Source organism: Chionomys nivalis, chromosome 19 (genome assembly GCF_950005125.1).
Source record: "Chionomys nivalis chromosome 19, mChiNiv1.1, whole genome shotgun sequence".
NCBI lineage: Eukaryota > Metazoa > Chordata > Mammalia > Rodentia > Cricetidae > Chionomys > Chionomys nivalis.
In genome coordinates this window covers 3237056-3257633 of record NC_080104.1, presented here as the reverse complement: position 1 = coordinate 3257633, position 20578 = coordinate 3237056, and the positions used below count along the sequence as shown (strand labels likewise).

At 45.9% G+C, this 20578-nt stretch overlaps 1 protein-coding gene across 1 annotated transcript in view; it reads left to right on the top strand.

The window, feature by feature from the left end:
- The window catches only part of LOC130861985 (centrosomal protein of 104 kDa-like), a 38049-nt gene extending 24948 nt beyond the window's left edge, over positions 1-13101 (top strand). The window contains 1 exon segment of the mRNA XM_057751353.1: positions 12405-13101. Coding sequence (XP_057607336.1) covers positions 12405-13101 — 697 coding nt within the window.
- Positions 13102-20578: the final 7477 nt, after the last annotated feature.

The window sequence follows — 20578 nt, the reverse complement described above, 5'->3', positions numbered from 1 at the left end:
AGCAGCTTGTCCAACACTATTCCTTGGCTCTATTGTGTCTATAGTCAGGCTCTGATTTGCTGTGTGGATTTTCCTAGGGAGATATACAGAACATTTGTTCACCTCCATAAGACACCAGCTCAGGGTACAGCTGACAAAAGCCATGTCAGTGGAGTGCCATCCTCAGTGAACCTTCCACTTCCTGTGTGTTGCAGCTGAGGGGCAGGATCAGGAATGGTAGGTGGAATCTTGGAGGGCTGCAGTTCCATCCCTTACCATGTATCAGGCTATCGGTGTATTGTTTTGCATAATTTTATTGCCATAACTATGGGTTCAAGATCAGCACAGCAATCTCTGCTCTACAATGGCCATGGTCGAGTTAATTATGGAGTCTCAATGTGACCACAGCACTGGGGCACATGCCTAGCCTGGTCCTGTTGATGGGCCATAGTGCAGCACTAGGCCATATGTCCAATCGTGGTCCTGTGGATGTGACCACAGGGCAACTCTGGGCCACATGTCTAGCCGGGTCCTGTTGGACAGACATTTTCTACTGAACTAGTGCCCAGAGGTGCAGAGTCCCGACCACCTTACAGCTCATGGCAATGAGAAAGAGGGCACCTCTGTTCTCACATGCTACATGCTGCCTGTGACTGAGGGAGGCACCATTTGTCTACTGGTCATTGGCCTCCGTTGCTAGGTGTCTTTTTATCGTCATCTTCTACATCTGGGTATATCCCTCGGTCTCATTCTTGGCAGCGTCTCTTGGATGTGCCGCCAGCCGACAAATGATGGCAAAGACTCTGTTAATTATGAGAGCTCGGTCCTTGGCTCGGGCTTGTTGCACCAGCTCTTATAACTTACATTAGCCCATATTTTTATAAATCTACATTCTACCACATGGCTTCTGCTGCTCTCGTGTTCAGTGTGTTCAACTTGTTCTGCATTTCAATGGTGTCTCCTGCGTTCCTTGATTGCCTCCTCTTCCTCTCTCTGTCCAGAAGTCCTGCCTCTACCTCCTGCCTAGCTATTGGCTGGTCAGTTTCTTATTACACCAATCACAGCAGTACGTCTTCACACAGTGTGCAAATATCCTCAACATTTCTCCCTTTTTTCTAAATAAAAAGGAAAGATTTTAACTCTAATACAGTAAAACTATTTGGCAAATTTGCAATACAGTAAAACTATTTGGCAAATTTGGAAAGATTATTTTATTATGTATTCTATCTTGATAAATCCAAGATTTTACACCTAAGTTGTTTTTTTTTTTAATTGGTTTTTCAAGGCAGGGTTTCTCTGGAGCTTTGGAGCTTTGGAGCTTTGGAGCCTTGGAGCCTGTCCTGGAACTCACTCTGTAGACCAGGCTGGCCTCAAACTCACAGAGATCCATCTGCCTCTGCCTCCTGAGTGCTGGGATTAAAGGTGTGTGCCACTATCACCCAGCCCTAAATCATTTTTTATTATAATTTATATTGCCACTTTGAAAATATCCTTTTACCTTTTAGACCTTAAAATGTTTTCGTAGATAAACAACTTAGGTTTATATGTCTCTCAACCTTTATAAGCTTGACATCTCTTATATGAGTGTCTTTTCTGAATTTGGTAACAAAATCATAACTTTAACTGTCTCATCTTCAACCCCATCAGAGACCCGAGACGGATATAATATTACCTGAGTAAACAGGAAGTGCAGAGCAAGCAACTTCTAAAATTGTAGAAATGATAGAGCAGCTGACTTCCTGGACAATCAGCAAAGTTTCCCCTACAGTGTTGGGGCATTACGTCTTCAGCCTACAGGCTTAGAATATTCGACAGACTTTTCTGTGAAGCAGGAATTTTGGAGGACTGTCCTACTGTGTCTTGACAAAGTTCAGCAGTCACTCTTTTGTGTCCTGCTAGTCCAATTTGGACAGTACACTGTCAGCAGTCAAGGCAAGGGCAGTTTCTTGCCCAAATGGCTAGCTTTACTCCAATGAAAGCAAACTCTTCAATGTCTGTCATCATTTTTTAGAGTAAAATGGTGCTGCCAGGAGCAGATGTGTCTCACTATCACGAAAAGTTTTATGCTATTAAAAACATCTTTTTTTTTTAATTTTTTTTATTTATTATGTAATATCTGCCTGCATGCCAGAAGAGGGCACCAGATCTCATTACAGATGGTTGTGAGCCACCATGTGGTTGCTGGGAATTGAACTCAGGACCTTTGGAAGAGCAGGCAATGCTCTTAACCGCTGAGCCATCTCTCCAGCCCTATTAAAAACATCTTAAATGCCATATCCTGTAGGTCTCTGAAGTATTTGAAGACCATCTACCAAAAATACCTGTTTGACCTGGAAAACATACCTAACATGGCTACAAGTTTGACTGTTATAGATGACTAACTACTAGCCTACATTTTCTTAATTGTCCTAAACAATTTGTAATAATAGCATTTAAGGACTAGAGCTTTACATTGCATTTTAAAATGAGCTGCATAGGTACAATACCTTAAACAAGAGTAGGAACATATATACAGTATATTAAAATAAAAATAACTTTAAATTTGTATCAGTATACAAAAATCCTTACCAATATAAACTACTTAAGACTAGTAGTTGCTTTTTTTTACTTTAAAAGTTGATTCAATAATTTACCCTTTTATCCTATCATTCCTATATCCCCCTTTTTATTTTCAAAATGAGATCCATGAATATAATCTCTTTTGGTCAATTTATTTTCTTGACTATGATCAACAACAATTTGTAACCAATTCCCCTAAATGATGATAAACATCTTTAACCTTCCAAAAGACCAAAAACCATTCACCCCACCTTTTGGGGATGCAGATGTTAGGTTTTCTAGACTGCTTCCTGTTGTCTGGGGTGATGGTACCTATAGGGGATCCTGATAAAATTGGGATAATGGTCAAGTCCTGAGAGAGCTAGCTATATTATTTTTTGTATAGTTTCTGTGTGATGGGAAAGTGCAGGGAAAGTCCTGGCTGGAGTAGTCTGTGAGATTGGACCATCTTAGTTTAGCAGCTTTGAAGTTGTTCTGGATGCAGAATTTTGAGGAAGTTCTGAGAGACTGGATCAGCTGGGCTACTTGACTTCATTGGTGTCTGATCATTTTTTTCTGAAAACATAGACTTTTAAAGGTAGCATACATATCAGCATTAACACAAGAACCAGAATGTGCCGTAAGCACAGTCAGCTAAAGATGATTCTCTGCTCTATGTTCTAGCAGGTAAAAGGCATCTGCCAACCTTATGAACAGTCTCTCTGAACTGTATAACCAACCTCTATCCACGCCATGGAAAGACTACGATGTCTCATACAATCTCAGAGCTATTCCCATGTCAAGGAATCAGCGTACATGTCATCTGTCCTGTGGTCTTTCCTGTCTTCCTCCCTCACGTCTGCAGCCAAGATCCTCGGAGGTCTCCGCTGGTCAGATCTGATCTTTGTTCACTTTGAGGGAAACACTGTGCAAACAAAACACAACCTCTCTCGCATTCTGTGTGTCAGAGTTGTTCTGTGTCTCGTTGGTGTCTCCTGCATGCCTCCATTATCGCCCCTTCCACTCTTGACCCAGAAGTCCCGCCTATACCTCCTGCCTAGCTATTGGCCATTCGGATGTTAAAGTTAAAGCCTTCCTTCCTTTTTGTTTAAACAGAAAAAGGGTTTTTTTTGTTTGTTTGTTTTTTGTTTTTTTTTTGGTTTTTCGAGACAGGGTTTCTCTGTAGCTTTGGAGCCTGTCCTGGAACTCCCTTTGTAGACCAGGCTGGCCTTGAACTCAGAGATCCGCCTGCCTCTGCCTCCCGAGTGCTGGGATTAAAGGCATGCGCCACACCGCCCGGAATTTAAACAGAAAAAGGGGAAATGATGGAGGAAGGTCATTGGTTAAACAAAGAAACTGCCTTGGCCCTGATAGGACAGAAAATTAGGTAGGTGGAGTAAACAGAACAGAATGCTGGGAGGAAGAAGAAGTGAGCTCAGACTCGATAGCTCTCCTCTCTGGGGCAGACGTGATGAAGCTCCGACCCAGGATGGACCGTAGGTTAGAATCTTCCCGGTAAATGCACCTTGGGGTGCTACACACATTAATAGAAATGGGTAATCAAGATGTAAGAATTAGCCATTAAGAAGCTAGAGCTAATGGGCCAGTCAGTGTTTAAATGAATACAAAAAAAACCATTTTCTGGCTGGATGGTGATGGTGCACACATTCAGGAGGTGGAGGCAGGTGGGTCTCTGTGAGTTCGAGGCCAGCCTGATCTATAGAGCTAGTTCTAGGACAGCCAAGGCTATACAAAGAAGCCATATCTTGAAAACTGCCCCCACAAACTCCTTTTGTAAACGAAGCTATAAGACTGTGTGTGTGTGTATGTCTGTGTGTCTGTGTGTGTGTGTGTGGGGGGGTGGGTGGTGCTGCAAGTTTGTGCAATATGCCAGCCTGGAATTTAGAGAATAACTTCCAGTGTTAGCTTCAGGCTATTTCTAACCTTTATTTGGGATAGAGTCTCTCACTTGAACATTGACAAGCATGCCCAGGGGGCTACCTGTCTCCCACCCATCTCGCCCTCTCTGGGATTACAGGCAAACCCTGCCTTCATTACAGAGGTTCTCAAATGTGGGTGGAGACACCTTTGGGGGGGTTGAACAATGACATTTCCACAGGGGTCACATGTCAGATAGCCTGCATATCAGTTATTTACATTACAGTCCATAACAGTAACAAAATAAATTACAGTTATGGAGTAGAAACGGCATATCGTTTTTGTTTTGTTTTATTTTTTCAGGACAGGATTTCTCTGTAGCTTTGGAACCTGTCCTGGAACCTGCTTGGTAGACCAGGCTGGCCTCAAACTCACAGAGATCTGGCCATCTCTGCCTCTTGAGTGCCAGTATTAAACATGTGTGCCACTACTGCCTGGCTACAATGAAATAATTTTATGGTTGAGGGTCACAACTTGAGGAGCTGTATTAAAGGGTCAAAGCATTAGGAAGATTGAGGATCATGGCTTTATTACTTTCTACTTTATAGTTTGCAATATGGGTTTTCACTGAACTTCCAGCTCACTTGATGATGTGGGAGTCCCCTCTGTGTGCTGTGATTACCATTAATGAATAAAGAAACTGCTTTGGACCTATAGCAAGGCAGAACTTAGGTAGGCAGAGAAAGCTAGGCTGAATGCTGGGAAAAAGAAGAGCAGAGTCAGAGAGAAGCCTTGGAGCCACCAGAGATAGATGCTGGGAACTTTACCCGGTTAGCCACAGCCACATGGCAATACACAGATCAATAGAAATGGGTTAAATTAATATAAGAGTTAGTCAATAAAAAGCTAGAGCTAGGCCGGGTGGTGGTGGCACACGCCTTTAATCCCAGCACTCGGGAGGCAGGGGCAGGTGGATCTCTGTGAGCTCGAGGCCAGCCTGGTCTAGTTCCAGCTAGTTCCAGGACAGGAATCAAAAGCTATGGAGAAACACTGTCTTGAAAATCAAAAAAAAAAAAAAAAATGGCTAGAGCTAATGGACCAAGCAGTGATTTAATTAATAGTTTCTATGTGATTATTTCTGGCCTAAGCTAGCTGGAATCAACAAGTAGCCTCCATACAACACTCACTGATAGGCTGGACCTGCAGGCCAGCAGGACCCCAGGATCCTCCTAACAAACAGGCAGAATCAGTTGCTCATATTTGCACAGTTGTTGTGGGAATTCCTTCAGCCACTAGTCTTTAAGATACTGGCCCACTTAGGGCATGGTTTCATGTACTATAAGTGCAGACAAAAAGCGCCAAATTGTAGTAGCATCAAAGAGTTCCACAATAGCCAGGAATGGACTATAACAAAGGTTTATTTATTCGGAAATAAACTCACAGCAAGGGTAGCGATCCACAGCCCTCTGTGTGCCGAGGAAACTGGAACCGAATTCAGCAGAAAAGGGGGCAGTGCACGCTTTTCATCTGCACTTCTAGTACATGAGATCATGCCCAAAGTGGGCCGGTATCTTAAAGACTATTGGCTTAAGGAGTTCCCACAGCATACAGTGATTGTGCTCTGAAACATCTCCCAGCCCCTCCTTATGGTCTCGGTCTCTCTCTCATTCTCTCTCTCTCTCTCTCTCTCTCTCTCTCTCTCTCTCTCTCATTCTCTCATTCTTTCTCTCTCTCTCTCATTCTCTCTCTCTCTCTCTCATTCTCTCATTCTTTCTCTCTCTCTCTCTCTCTCTCTCTCTCTCTCTCTCTCTCTCCCTCTCTCTCTCTCTAAAGGATGGTCTCATGTAGTCTAGGCTGGCCTCAAACTTACTATGTAGTTGAGGATGATCACCTTGAACCCCCTAAGTGCCGGGACTGCAAGCCTGTGCCTGGCTTCTTCTTTGAGGCAGTTTATGAAGTTCACTGTTCAGGCTTACAGATGGGAGAAGAATGTTTACAAAGTTCAAGTCGAGGTTGCAAAGTTTGATTCATTACACGGGAGGGTCTGTTGTGGACTACCACTTTAACTGTGTAAAGCGATGTTACATTTGCTTAGGCTGCGTTTGTCTAACAGTATAAAGATGTGTTGCTTTGCCTGCTTAAGGTACCTGACTGGTCTAATAAAAAGCTGAACAGCCAATAGCTAGACAGTAGGCAAGCAGAGAGGAGGAGGAGGAGGAGGAGGAGGAGGAGGAGGAGGAGGAGGAGGAGGAGGAGGAATCTAGACTCAATAGGAGAGAGGGAACAAGGGAGAAACAGAGGGAGATGCCTGAGGCCAGCTAGGCAGCAGCCAGACAGACAGACACGGAAGAAGCAGGAAAGTAGAACATATAGAATGAAAGGTAAAAGCCCTAAGGCAAAAGGTGGATGAAGAGAAACAGGTTAAAATAAGTTATAAGAGCTAGTGGGACAAGCCTAAACTAAGGTCGTGCATTTGTAATTAATAATAAGTCTCTGCATCATGATTTGATTTTTTTTGTTTTGTTTTGTTTTGTTTTTTTGATTTTTCGAGACAGGGTTTCTCCGTAGTTTTTGGTTCCTGCCCTGGAACTAGCTCTTGTAGACCAGGCTGGCCTCGAACTCACAGAGATCCACCTGACTCTGCCTCCCGAGTACTGGGATTAAAGGCGTGCGCCGCCCGGCTTTTTTTTTTTTTTTCTGCGTCATGATTTGGGAGCTGGTTCGTGGCCCAGAGTAAACCTGCTAAAAGGGTCAGTCCTTGCTTCAACAGACACTGCTCAGAAATGGGATAATTGTCACCATACAGGAACATTTAATAGTGGATTTTGTTATTTGGGTGGAGGATTTTGATTGTCAATGTCAAGAAATGCAATCCAGATTTGGAGGAATGTGTGTCCCCTGAGCTTTCCTGGTCTTTCTGTCCCACCTGTATCTGGAAGACACCCCGACCTTCAGGCTATTTTGAAGGAAGTCAGATTTAAATATAGAACATTAATTTTCAATCTTGCCAAAAGGGAAATGAAGTCACTTTAGAGAAAAGAAGTTAAAATATTTATTTATAAATATTTAAATAAGATAAATACTAAAATATTTATCTATATGAATGTTTTACTTGCATGTACTTGCATGTATCACACTTGTCTGGCGCTGGCCGAGGCCAGAGAAGACACAGCAGATGCCCTGCACCTGGAGTTCTGGAAGGTTGTGAGCCACCAGGTGGGTGCTGGGGATCAAACCCGGGGTTCTCTGCAAGAGAAGCCAGAGCTCTTAACTGATAAGCCATCTACCAGCCATCTATCCTTAACTACATAAAAAAGGTTGCTAAGGGCTGTAGAGATGGCTCAGTGATTAAAAGCACTGGCTGCTCTTCCAAAGGACCTGGGTTCAATTCCCAGCACCCACATGGCAGCTCACAACTGTCTGTGACTCCAAGATCTGACACCCTCACACAGACATACTCGCAGGCAAAACACCAACGCACATAGAAAAAGTTTGCTAAACAGCAGTATCAGGAGAGCGTTGCTGTAGACTAGGTTGTTGCTTTAGACCCCAACAAAAGGGCCTAAAAATCAAAATACAGACTCGGAGCGGCTCAATTCTAGAATACTTGCCTAGCCTGAACAAGACCAAAAGTCTGATCTCTAGTATGGGAGGGAGGATACAATTATGCTAAGATTCCACATTACTGAATTGCGATGTGGAGGTTTATCTGAACCTCCCAGAAACCAAGATTAGAGGGAGATTTCTCAAAAAGGCTCTCTCTGCTTGGCAAGATCATGGAGTTCCCTCTGCCTTAATTCTTACACAAGGCAACCTGACACGGCCTGATGTTGCCTCACCAGTTACTTTCCTATTGTTTTATCTCCTTGTCTTTGATTCGCAAGGCCTGCAACTTTGACGTGATGAATCCTCTTCCTTTCTTTTCCGCACTTTTTCTGGCTATAAACCCAACCTTTTCTGTCCTGTTCATCGAAGTGGTGCATGATTATAGAATTGAAAATAAATAGAAGTGGAAATTAAGAAAATTTGTCCTCTGGAAAGACAGAATGATGAGATCGAAAATCAGAAAATAAAGGAAAAATGTAAATTACAGAGATATTTGAAATGTTCAGACTCAGCTTGGCAACACATTCCTCCTGCCTCTAATACAAGCTTGTTTTTCATTGTGGAATATTACTTTAACTATGTAAAGATGTGGGGCTGGAGAGATGGCTCAGGGGTTAAGAGGACTGGCTGCTCTTCCAGAGGTTCTGAGTTCAGTTCCCACAACCACATGGTGGCTCACAACCATCTATAATGAGATCTGGTGCCCTCTTCTGGTCTGTAGGCATACATATAAGCAGAACACTATACATGATAAATAAATCTTTTCTTTTCTTTTTTTTTTTTTTTTGGTTTTTCGAGACAGGGTTTCTCTGTAGCTTTGGAGCCTGAACTAGCTCTTGTAGACCAGGCTGGCCTCGATCTCACAGAGATCCACCTGCCTCTGACTCCTGAGTGCTGGGATTAAAGGCGTGTGCCACCACCGCCCAGCTATGATAAATAAATCTTAAAAAAATCTATGCCCTCTCCCTATAATCAGATTGATGACTAACTTAATTGTCATCGTAGATTCTTTATCCAGTAACTGATGGCAGCAGATGCAGTGATCCACAGCTACTAAACACTGGGCCAAGTCATAGAGAGGGAAGAGCAATAATATAAGCATGGGTCAAGACCATAATGGGGAAACCCACAGAAACAGCTGACTAGAGCTAATGGGAGCTCACTGACTCCCAGACTGTCAGCTGGGGAACCTGCATAGAACCAAACTAGACCCTCTATATGTGGGGAACAGATGTGTGGCTTGGGCAGTTTGTGGGGCCACTCACAGTGGAACCAGTATTTATCCCTAGTTCATGAACTGGCTTTTTGGAACCCATTCCCTAGGTACAGGGAGGAAGGCCTTGGTCCTGCCTCAAGTGGTGTGACAGACTTTGTTGACTTTGCAAATCCATGCAGTGCATTTAAGGTTTGGCTCATGGGATCAGAAAAGGCTAGAGATAGCCGGGCGGTGGTGGTGCATGCCTTTAATCCCAGCACTTGGGAGGCAGAGGCAGGCGGATCTCTGTGAGTTCGAGACCAGCCTGGTCTACAAGAGCTAGTTCCAGGACAGGCTCCAAAACCACAGAGAAACTCTGTCTCGAAAAACCAAACCAAACCTAAACCAAGAAAAAAAAAGGCTAGAGATATGCAGGAAAGACAGGTCTAGATGAAAAAAAACCCTCTCTAAACAGATTACAGTGCTTTTAAAATGTGCATAGGCTGAGAAATAAAAAATGGGTATAGACAGCCATAGAAAAAAGTAGTTTTCAAATAATAAAGTCTGTAGAGTAATATAAAAAGAAAAATGCCATATAAAGATGGGAAATACACAGGGAGTCTGGGTCCTGTATGGAGCTGTGTTGGCTTGGAATCTTTTGATTGCTAATCAGTGAACAGCAGTTGCTGAGAGACATGGGATTGTAAAAAGGATTGCTGAATTAAACCAGCCTACATATTTTAGGGATGCCTTAACTTTAAAATGGAATTCAAAAATTGTTTTGAGTTGGGGAAGAGGTTAGTCTTTTGATTTCACAGGAAACATAAAGGCTGTGGATTCTTTCAAGGTTGATAGAGATCAGTTTTGATTGGGGGAGATCCCCTGAAAACCTTGACTACCGACATAAGAAATGAACCAAGAAGAAAGTATGTGACATGTGACCTGTATGCAGATCCCTGGGTATGGGAACAGTTCTGAGACTTGGCAACAAAGTTACAACTGGTTTTCCCAGGACTTGACCTTTATCTCAATGTTCTCAGGATTTTCTAAAGATGCCTTTGCCCACAAACAACAGGAAGCAGTCTAGAGAACTCAGTGGCCACATTTCCAAGAATGGGGTGGGTGATTTTTAGTCATTCGATGGGTTATGGATGACTGCTGTCTGAGGGGTCAGCCTCCAGCCGCAGCACAGGGCTTCGAGAGGAATCCACACAGAACTGACATAAACTAGCCTTTTCTATCTGGGGGGTCTAGGAGAGGAAATGCGCACTTTCTTGATGGCTTGCTCCTTTAGTCTCTGCTCTTCTCATGTTCTTTGTGTTCTTTCACTTTCTGTGTTCTTTCTACTGTATACATTTTTCCTACAGCTTATACATCCCAATGAAGTTTTTTCAGGCAATGTAAGAATTACAATGTGGTTACATTCTATTTTTAGAATGAATGATTGCAAAGAATGCAAAACAAACAGTAAAAAAAATCATGTTTTTCATATCCCTTACATGACTAAACATTTTATGCACTACAGGTGAAAAACAAACCATCCCAGGAACCCACATGCATTCCTATGACGGGGAAGCCTTGTTGACCAATTATCTTTCAGAGGTGAGACCAAGTTAGGGTGTGATTTTTCTGGGACCCGGAGACATTCTGGGGTCTGTAGTCCCATGACCTTGCCTAAATGAGATTCAACCATCAGAGAGTTGCCTGGTGGCTGACACCTTGGACATCAATTGCCACTTGCTGATCCTTTGTCATTGTCATCCTTTTTTCTTTCTTTCCTTTTTTAAACAGTGTCAGGTAGCCTAGGTTGGCCTTGAACTCAGACTATCCTTGAACCAGCCAGACGTGGTGGCGCACGCCTTTAATCCCAGCACTCGGGAGGCAGAGGCAGGTGGATCTCTGTGAGTTTGAGACCAGCCTCGTCTACAAGAGCTAGTTCCAGGACAGGCTCCAAAACCACAGAGAAACCCTGTCTCAAAAAACCAAACAAACAAACAAACAACAACAACAACAAAAAAAACCCAGAATATCCTTGAACCTGATTCTCCTGCCTCAGCCTCCCAAATGCTGTGATCACAGGTGTGGACCACCAGACAGGTATGTAAGGTGCTAGAATCCAGTTTTTTAGTGCATACTACTAACTGAGCTACAAATCCCATCTGAAGAATCAGTTGCAATGTAGATTAACTACAGGCATTAGGAGAGACGGTCTGAGAGAGCATCGCATATTAGTATATACTTGGGTTTCTCAACAGAGTTGCTGAGTATGGGCTCTTTTTATTTCTAGTACCTGTGAACACTTCTGAGAAATGGTAGGTACTCAAGGATTAATAGTGTACCAAGTAGCTAAAACTTTAATTTCCATTTTCATGTGTTTACTAAATAGTCAACAAATGTGACCACAGTGCTCTGAGAATAGGGAGGGTTTTAATTCAAGAATTAAAATGTGAAGAAAAAATCCCTTTAATCCCAGCACTCGGGAGGCAGAGGCAGGTGGATCTCTGTGAGTTCGAGACCAGCCTGGTCTACAAGAGCTAGTTCCCGGACAGGCTCCAAAACCACAGAGAAACCCTGTCTCGAAAAACCAAATAAATAAATAAATAAATAAATAAATAAAAATAAAAAATGAAAAAAATAAAATGTGGGGGCTGGAGAGATGGCTCAGCGGTTAAGAGTACTGCCTGCTCTTCCAGAGGTCCTGAGTTCAATTCCCTGCAACTATATGGTGGCTCACAACCATCTGTAGTAAGATCTGGGGCCCTCTTCTGGCCTGTAGAATACTGTATACATAATGAATAAATTAATTCTTAAAAAAAAGAATTAAAATGTGTGTGGTACACACCTGTAATCTCAGCATCGGGAGGTGGAGGCAGGAAGATCAGGAGTCCATCCTGGGCTACACAGGAAGTTTGAGGCTATTTTGAACTACATGAGGCCTTGTCTAGAAAACAGAAACAAATGAAAATCCCCTTTAAATGTCCAAACATGTAAATCAATTTATTTTTAAAAAGAAGGGGAACCTGGTGGGCCATATGGGGAGAGTGAGGGGAAGGAGTTGAAGGCAAACGTGACTAAACCCCAAAGTCAACATAAGAACAATGTAAAACCACAAGAAAAGATATCCTATTAGAAATCGAGAACGGGGACCATGGGCTTTCCTGTAAACTGCAAGGTAACCCCTGACACCGGGCTCATCCCTTTCTGCCAGGAGCACGCCCACATCGACAGGCTCAGGTCCTTCTACTTTGGTCTTGCCTGAAGAGCCAGAGCGAGCGCTCTCGAGAGACACTCGGGCCAGCGGCGGTCGATTAGTCAGGTCTCAGAAAGATGGCATCCTCGGAACAGGCAGAGCAGCAGAGCCAGGTGAGGGGAGTGGGACTGCCCCGCCGCGAGTGGCGGGGACCGGGGCCGCCGCGGCACTCGGCGCTCGGCTGGCACTGGGGTGGCGACCCGAGTCCTGGAAGCCGAGGTCCCCCGACGTGGTCTCTCCCCCGGGCCCCGCCCCTCTGGGGTCCTCGGCGCCCGGCTCCTGCCCCGGTGACCCCTGTCTCCCCACATCCCGGAGTTGGGGTCTCGGCCGCAGCCTCAGGCCCCCTAGGAGTCCGCTGGACTTGGTCGTGGGGGACGGCGGGCCCCGGCTGGGTCCTCGGCGCACTGATGTGAGGGCCCTGCCGGAGGAGAGGTGGGGAAGGAAAGAGCTGGTACCAGGCTGTCTCCCCCGTGGGGAGGGGCCCGACGACTCCCCTCCCGCCGCCGCGGCCCCTCCAGGGCCGGCATCTTGGTATTCGGTCCCCTGGAGGCTCCCTTGCCAACTTGGAGGGTCGCTCCGAGGACTTCTTCGCCTCAGTGCGTTCGTGGAGAGTGGACGGAGTGTCAATAACAGACGCAACCGAGCTTTTGGCTGAGGACCCAACCCGCGCTTCTCTGCTTCTCCGTTCGGTTGGTTTTCTTGGCCGAGGACTCCCCTCCGAGTTCTTCACCTGTAGACAGGAGCAAACCCCGCTTCGGTTATGGGGCAGGGTTGCTGCTTGGGCTTCTGGGTGGGGAGGTCGTGATGCCCAGGAGGCTTGGGATGAGGAGCGATGTTAAGGGACAGCCCACTTACTGATTGAACTTTGTCATTGTCGGGCTATGTTTACTTTTAAATTGTGTTTTATTTCTGTGAATATGCGCAAGCCGTGGCACTGGGGGAGGGCGGAGGACAACTTTGAGGGAGTCGTTCCTCTCCTTCCACCTTGAGAAAGGCGAAGATGGGCCTCAGCTGTGTTAGACTGTCTGCTGTTTGGGTGTCTTATTTGTCCTCGATATACTCACAGGGGTGGCACTTCTGTTGGAGTGGGTGTGGCCTTGGAGGAATGTGTCACTGTAGGGGTGGGCTTTGAGGTTTTCCATGCTCAGGACCCCCGCCCCCCGCCCCCCCAGTGTCTCAGTTAACTTCCTGTGGCCTGCAAGATGCAGGACTCTAAGCTACTCCTCCAGCACCATGTCTACCTTCATGCCGCCATGATGATAATGGACTAAACCTCTGAGAACTGTAAGTGAGCCACCCCAATGAAATGTTTTCCTTGTAAGAGCTGCTGTGCCAGGCAGTGGTGGTGCACGCTTTTAAACCCCAGCACTTGGGAGGCGGAGGCAGAGGCAAGGCCGATCTCTGTGATTTCAAGGTCAGCCTGGTCTACAGAATGAGTTCCAGGACAGACTCCAAAGCTACAAAGAAACCCTGTCTTGAAAACAAAAACAAAAACCCTAACTGAGACAGAATGGATCCATATGCTCATGATTAATACATGATTAATAAGTTGGGCATAGGTGAGTGAAGTACTTGCGCTCATGAGGACCTGAGTTTGGGTCCCTGGCACTCATGTAAAGAAAGCCAGGAGATGTAATGTACACTTGTGAACTGACTCCAGTGTTGGGGTCAGAGGCAGATCCTGTGAGTTCAGTGACTAACCCATGCGCCTGAAATGGCCAGCTTCAGGTTCCGTGAGAGACTCTGTCTTGCTGTGGGATCATGCTCTTGTACCCGGTAAAGATTTGCCACGTGTATTGGTTTAATGGAATGCTGAGTGGCCAGTAGCCAGGCAGGAAGTATAGGTGAGGCGTCCAAACTAGGGGAATTCTGAGAAGAGTAAAGGTTCAGTCTGCAGTCGCCACCCAAATGCAGAGGAAGCAAGATGAGAATGCCTTACTCATAAAATGTACCAGGCCACGTGGCTAAACATAGACAAGAATTATGGGTGAATTTTAGTTGTTAAGAGCTAGTTAATAATAAGCCTGAACTAATAAGCCAAACAGTTTATAATTAATATAAGTCTCTGTGTGTTTCTTTGGGAATAGACAGCTGCGGGCCCAGGTGGAATAGAAACTTCTGTCTACACTGTCACAAATGAGCTTGAGAGGGAAAGGAAGACAGCCCATCAACCTCTGGTTTCTCATGTGCCGGACCCACACACATCCATACTACACACACACACACACACACACACACAAATAAATGAAGAAAAAGCTGTAACGGGTAAAGAGGTAACTTCCTGCATCAGGATTTAGGTATACTGTTTCCTTCTTAAAAACATTGATTTATAGCCAGGCAGTGGTGGCGCACACCTTAAATCCCAGCACTTGGGAGGAAGAGGCAGGCGGATCTCTGTGAGTTCGCGGCCTGCCTGGTCTACAAGAGCTAGTTCCAGGACAGGCTCCAAAGCTACAGAGAAACCCTGTCTCGAAAAACCAAAAAAAAAAAAAAAAAAAAAAAAAAAGATTGATTTATTTACTGGGTGGTGTTGGTGCATGGCTTTAATTCCAGTGCTCAGGAGGCCAGCAGATCTCTGTGAATTAAAGGGCAGCCTGGTCTGCAGAGCGAGTTCCAGGACAGACTACAAAACTACAGAGAAACCCTGTCTCGAAAAACAAAAACAAAAAAGATTTATTTTATATAGTGTTCTGCCTGCCCACCAGAAGAGGGCACCAGATCTCATTACAGATGGTTGTGAGCCACCATGTAGTTGCTGGGAATTGAACTCAGGACCTCAGGAAGAACAGCCAGTGCTCTTATCCTCTAGGCCATCTCTCCAGCCCCAGAGCAAACTTGTTCTTGTTTTTGTGTTTTGGAGACAGGGCCTATGTAGTCCTGGCTATCCTGGAACTCACTGTGTAGACCAGGTTGGCCTCAAGCTCAGAGATCCACCTGCTTCTGCATTCTGAGTACCACCACACCAGTTTAGAGCATGCCTTTCTGTAGCTGGTGTAGTCAGGATATGGCCAGTGTCACAAGACCTGGTCAGCTGATTCGTCCACTCTAACCCAGAGTTTATCACTGGTTATTTGACTGCTGAGGAAGAGTTGAGTGTCCTTCACTTCCTCCACAGGATTTGTATTTTTGGGGTAACAGCAGAGGATGCCAGGCTTTGGAGCCTTGCTTGGCCCAGTAAACTCAAGGGATACACCTTGCACATCTTAATCAGTAGCTTCCACAGGAACAAACCAGGAAAGAAAGCATCTAGTTATTTGACAAAAGAGACACTCTCTTTTTAGGTGGGGAAGAAGCAAGAGCAGCCAAGCGACCCATTATTTATGACTTCTTTCTGAGGCCGCATCTCATGTCACTGTGCTGGTTTGAAGATGTCCCCGTAAGTCCCAGGCATTTGGATGCTTGGTCCCCAGCTGGCAGATGTTTGAGGAGGATGAGGGGAAATACGTCACCTGAGGGGTGATGTTTCAGAGGACGAGGACGTTATCTGCTCTGCCTGTGGTCCGAGACGTGCGCTCCCTGTTGTCAGTGCCTGGCTCAACATGGACTTAACCATCTGGAACTGTAAATACAATTCAACTTTGTGAGTGTGTGTGGGGGAGGTGGTTGTTTTATCTATGGGTGTTTTGCCTGCATGTGTGCCTATGCACCATGTGTCTGGCTGGAGCCAGAAGAGGTAACACTTGTGGAACTGGAGTTATGGACACTTGTGAGCCACCATGTGGTGCCAGGAATCCAACCCAAACCTCTGTAAGAGCCAGTATTGTTGTTGTTGTTGTTGTTTTTCAAGACAGGGTTTCTCTGTGTAGCTCTGACTGTTCTGGAACTTGCTGTGTAGATCAGGCTGGCCTCAAACCCAGAGATGTATCTGCCTCTGCCTCCCAAGTGCTGGGATTAAAGGCCTGAACAGCACCATATCTGGCCCCAAGTTTCTTAAAAACCACAGGTAGGAGCCAGGCAGTGGTGGCATACGCCTTTAATCCCAGCACTTGGGAGGCAGAGGTAGGTGAATCTCTGTGAGTTCGAGGCCAATCTCGTCTACAGAGTGAGTTCAGTCAGTTCCCAGTACCACATCAGGTAGCTCATACACTGCCTGTAACCATCTCCAGGAATCTGATGACTCTGACCTCCGAGGGCACGTGTGTGTGTGTGTGTGTGTATGCATGTGCATAATTAAAACTTCAGAAAAGATGTAACAGAAAACTAATAAAAATACAGCAGAAAGCCAACACAGTGGTGCACACTTTAATCCCAGCACTCAAGAGGTAGAGGCAGATGGATCTCTGTGAATTTGAGGCCAGCCTGGTTTACAGAGCTAGTTACAGGACAGCCACGGCTCTGCTACACAGAGAAACTCTTTTTTGAAGAAAAAAAAAACTATTAAAAAAAACCAAAATAATCAAAAAAACAAAATAAAAATAAACAAACAAGCAAAAGTATAGTATACACCAAACGTACAAAACCCTACAAATAAAATATAATAGACAAATCTGAAGAAGCAAGATGCATAGCCAATTAGGAACTGAATGGCTAGATAGTCGAGTAAGGACCCGGTAATAACTCTTGTCATGAATGAGATATATATATATATAATTCAGAGACGACCATTAGCCCTTTCTCTCTGGAAAATGAAAAATCCACTCATTTTAATCTCTTGCTTTTATCTGGAAATGAAAGGTTAGTAAGTGGTGATTAGCAGGGCTCCTGTCAAAGCCAATTGCCTAGCAGAGACCGACATTTGGACCAGAGTGGAAAGAGCGCAGTAAGGTTAATGGAGAGGTCATTATCCCCGCGTGGCCTCAACATTCTTTTCTCCTACCGGACAGGCAGGCCTCACTCAGCCTCTCTCTCTAGCACACAACAGTCTGGCCTCACTCAGCCTCTCTCTCTAGCACACCACAGCCTGGCCTCACTCACCAGCTCTCTCTCTAGCACACCACAGGCAGGCCTCACTCAGCCTCTCTAGCACACTGGCAAGCAGCTGCATTTCCCTTGCAGGTCAGGTTCCATGGTGGAGTGGGAAGGGGATGGGGGGGTGAGCTCGCGCTCTCCAGCTGCTCTCAGCCCATCTTGGGGCAGGGCTTCCCTAGACTCACTGACAGTGCTGACGATGTTCCTGCCTCACACCTCCTGATGCTGGGGTGTGAAAGGGATCCTGCCTTCTCCCGAGGTCACGCAGCATTTTATGTAACCTCTGCAGCCTTGGGGATTTAACACCCAGTGTCCTGAGCAGATGACCCAGTGGCAAAGGTCAGAGCGAGGGAGCCTGGTGACTTCGTCTCTCGAACTCGCGTGTGTGCCCTGGTACCCACAATGTCTGCATCTGACTTGCGTGTGTGCCCTGGTACCCACAATGCCTGCATCTGACTCGAATGTGTGCCCTGGTACCAAAATGCCTGCATCCACTTCAAATCTCACACACACATACAATTTTTAAAAATGGCGGAGGGGCTGGAGAGGCGGCTCAGCGGTCAGTTAAGAGCACTAGTTGCTCTCGAAGAGGACCTTGAGTTTGAGGCTCTCAGTACCCACGTGGCAGCTCACAATCATCCATAACTCCAGTTCCGGGGTATCCAGTGCCCTCTTCTGATCCCCAGGGACACCAGACACACCTGTGGTACACAGCGACTCATGCAACCAAACACTCTTCCACTGTAAGTCAATCTAAACATTTTAATAAGTAAATCTTTAAAATTGTACAGAATGCAAAGAATTGTTCCATGTCCCATAGTACTACTTTCCTATCTGAGATGATTTTGCCCAGGCTGGCCTCAAATGATCCTCCTGCCTCAGCCTCTCAAGCAGTGGGTAACAGGTGCACCATAACATGGTACCTGGCTTCCTGCAAGACTCAATCATGCTGATGATCCACACGGATGGAATCTGTTCCGTGTCTGGCAAGCTGGCTCGGCGGAAAAGGGCGCTTACCCCCTCCAGGTCTGAAGAACTGCGTTCAGTCGTCAGGGCCCACGTGGTAGGAGAGAAAGACCATTCCCAGAACAGGTAAATAACCCAAAGCAAACTCCTGGACCAAATTATTTTTGCCCCAAACCTGATTCTATTTTGAAATTCTCTCATATTTTTTGAGACTGGGTCTTCCTCTGTAACCTTGACTGGCTTGGAATTCACGCTGTAGACCAGCCTGGCCTCAAACTCAGAGGTCCTGAGTGCTGAGGTTATTAATGTTGTTAGTATTCTTAGTTCTGATATAACCTGGACTTCTAGGAACCTACACATTTAACACGAAGCCTAAGGACAGATGTTACTCTGTTCAGAACCTCACTGGGGAAATGGCACTGCCAGGACTGCTGTTAGGGCTCACGGCCCACTCACTCTGCCAGCCTGCCTCTGAGAACCCACGGTCATCAGTGACCCGACAGCTGGCTGTGCATGCGCTCACACGCAGACAGCGGCACACACACTATTTTATCGGAAGGCATTTCCCTTAGTGTTTGTGTACTTTACACTCAGAAGGGACTGGTGTTTCTGAACAAGTGACAGAAAGGACCAAGAGGCAACATCAGCAGAGGCTTTATTTAAGGACTGAGCGGCGTCACAGAGATGCTGGGAGCTGGCGGTGCTGACACAGGAACTGACGTGACTCTGACGTGTAAGGCACTGAGATGTAAAAGGGGCTGGTGGACATGACTCCTGCTATAGGCAAGGAAGCAAATCTATCTGTTCTCTGTACCCCACCTTCACCCCAAGACTTAATGCTATATTTCTTTGCTTAACTGGTCAGTGCTGAGGGATGGGTCATTAGGGGAACATGCTCAGCATGTATGAAGCCCTAGTTCAATCCCCAGCACCCAGAACCTACACACACAGACACACACATACAGACACACACAAAATGAAAAGTAACTGAGGCAGGTGTCTCTCAACAGCACTAGGTTTGTTTGTTTTATTTTGGTTTTGTTTTTTTTTTGTTTTGTTTTGTTTTTTATTTTTGGTTTATCGAGACAGGGTTTCTCTGTGGCTTTGGAGCCTGTCCTGGAACTAGCTCTGTAGACCAGGCTGGTCTCGAACTCACACACAGAGATCCGCCTGCCTCGGCCTCCCGAGTGCTGGGATTAAAGGCGTGCGCCCCCATCGCGCAGCTGGTTTTGTTTTTTTGAGACAGGGTTTCCCTGTGTAGTAGTTTGGAGCCTGTCCTGGAACTCGCTTCTAGACCAGGCTGGCCTCGAACCCACAAAGATCCACCTGCCTCGGCCCTCCTAGTGCTGGGATTAAAGGCGTGCGCCACCACTGCCTGGCTGGCAGCGCTGTTTTCTTCCCAGAATACATAAATCAAATGCCCCCAAACTGAGCATCCTTTCCCTGAAAGCAGCCAGCACTGTAGGCTGCGAAGTTGCAGAAGCCTGAGCAGATACGGGAGAGAAAGCCAGAAGTGCTGTGCTCTGCTCCGAGGAGACAGGGACCCACAGAGCATGCGAGAATCACTTAATGGCGCTTTGGACACCCTGCTGCAGAGCATATTAGAAAATGGAACGGAGTTTTGCAGTGGCCACAGCTCTGCAGCCCTGAGTCGGGTACCAGAGATGGTGGCTTAGACTCCACATCCCTGGGGGCTGCAGATTCAGAATATACCTTTAAACAAACAGCAGCCACACTCATTAGCTTGAGAAGCAAGTTCATGGCCACGATCACTGCATTAGCCTTTTCTTTCCTTATCTGTGTCTAAAACTCTACTGTTCAAGTTGTTGAATAAGGACATTGAGTCCAAAGTAGGGGAGATTTTCACAGTCTTGGACAATACTTTTACTTGGCACCTAAGGCCGAACATACATTCTGGGAGCTGGAGAGTTGGCCCAGTGGCTAAATGAAGTGGCTACTCTTTCAGAGTACCCAGAGTCTGTAACTCCAGTTCCAGGGGACCTGACACCCTCTTCTGGCCTTTGTGGAGTCAAGATACACACGTGGTAACATGGACATACATGCGAGCAAAACGCTCATACACATACAAGAAACAAAAATGAAGATCTAAGCCGGGCGGTGGTGGCGCACGCCTTTAATCCCGGCACTCGGGAGGCAGAGGCAGGCGGATCTCTGTGAGTTCGAGGCCAGCCTGATCTAGAAGAGCTAGTTCCAGGACAGGAACCAAAAAGCTACGGAGAAACCCTGTCTCGAAAAAT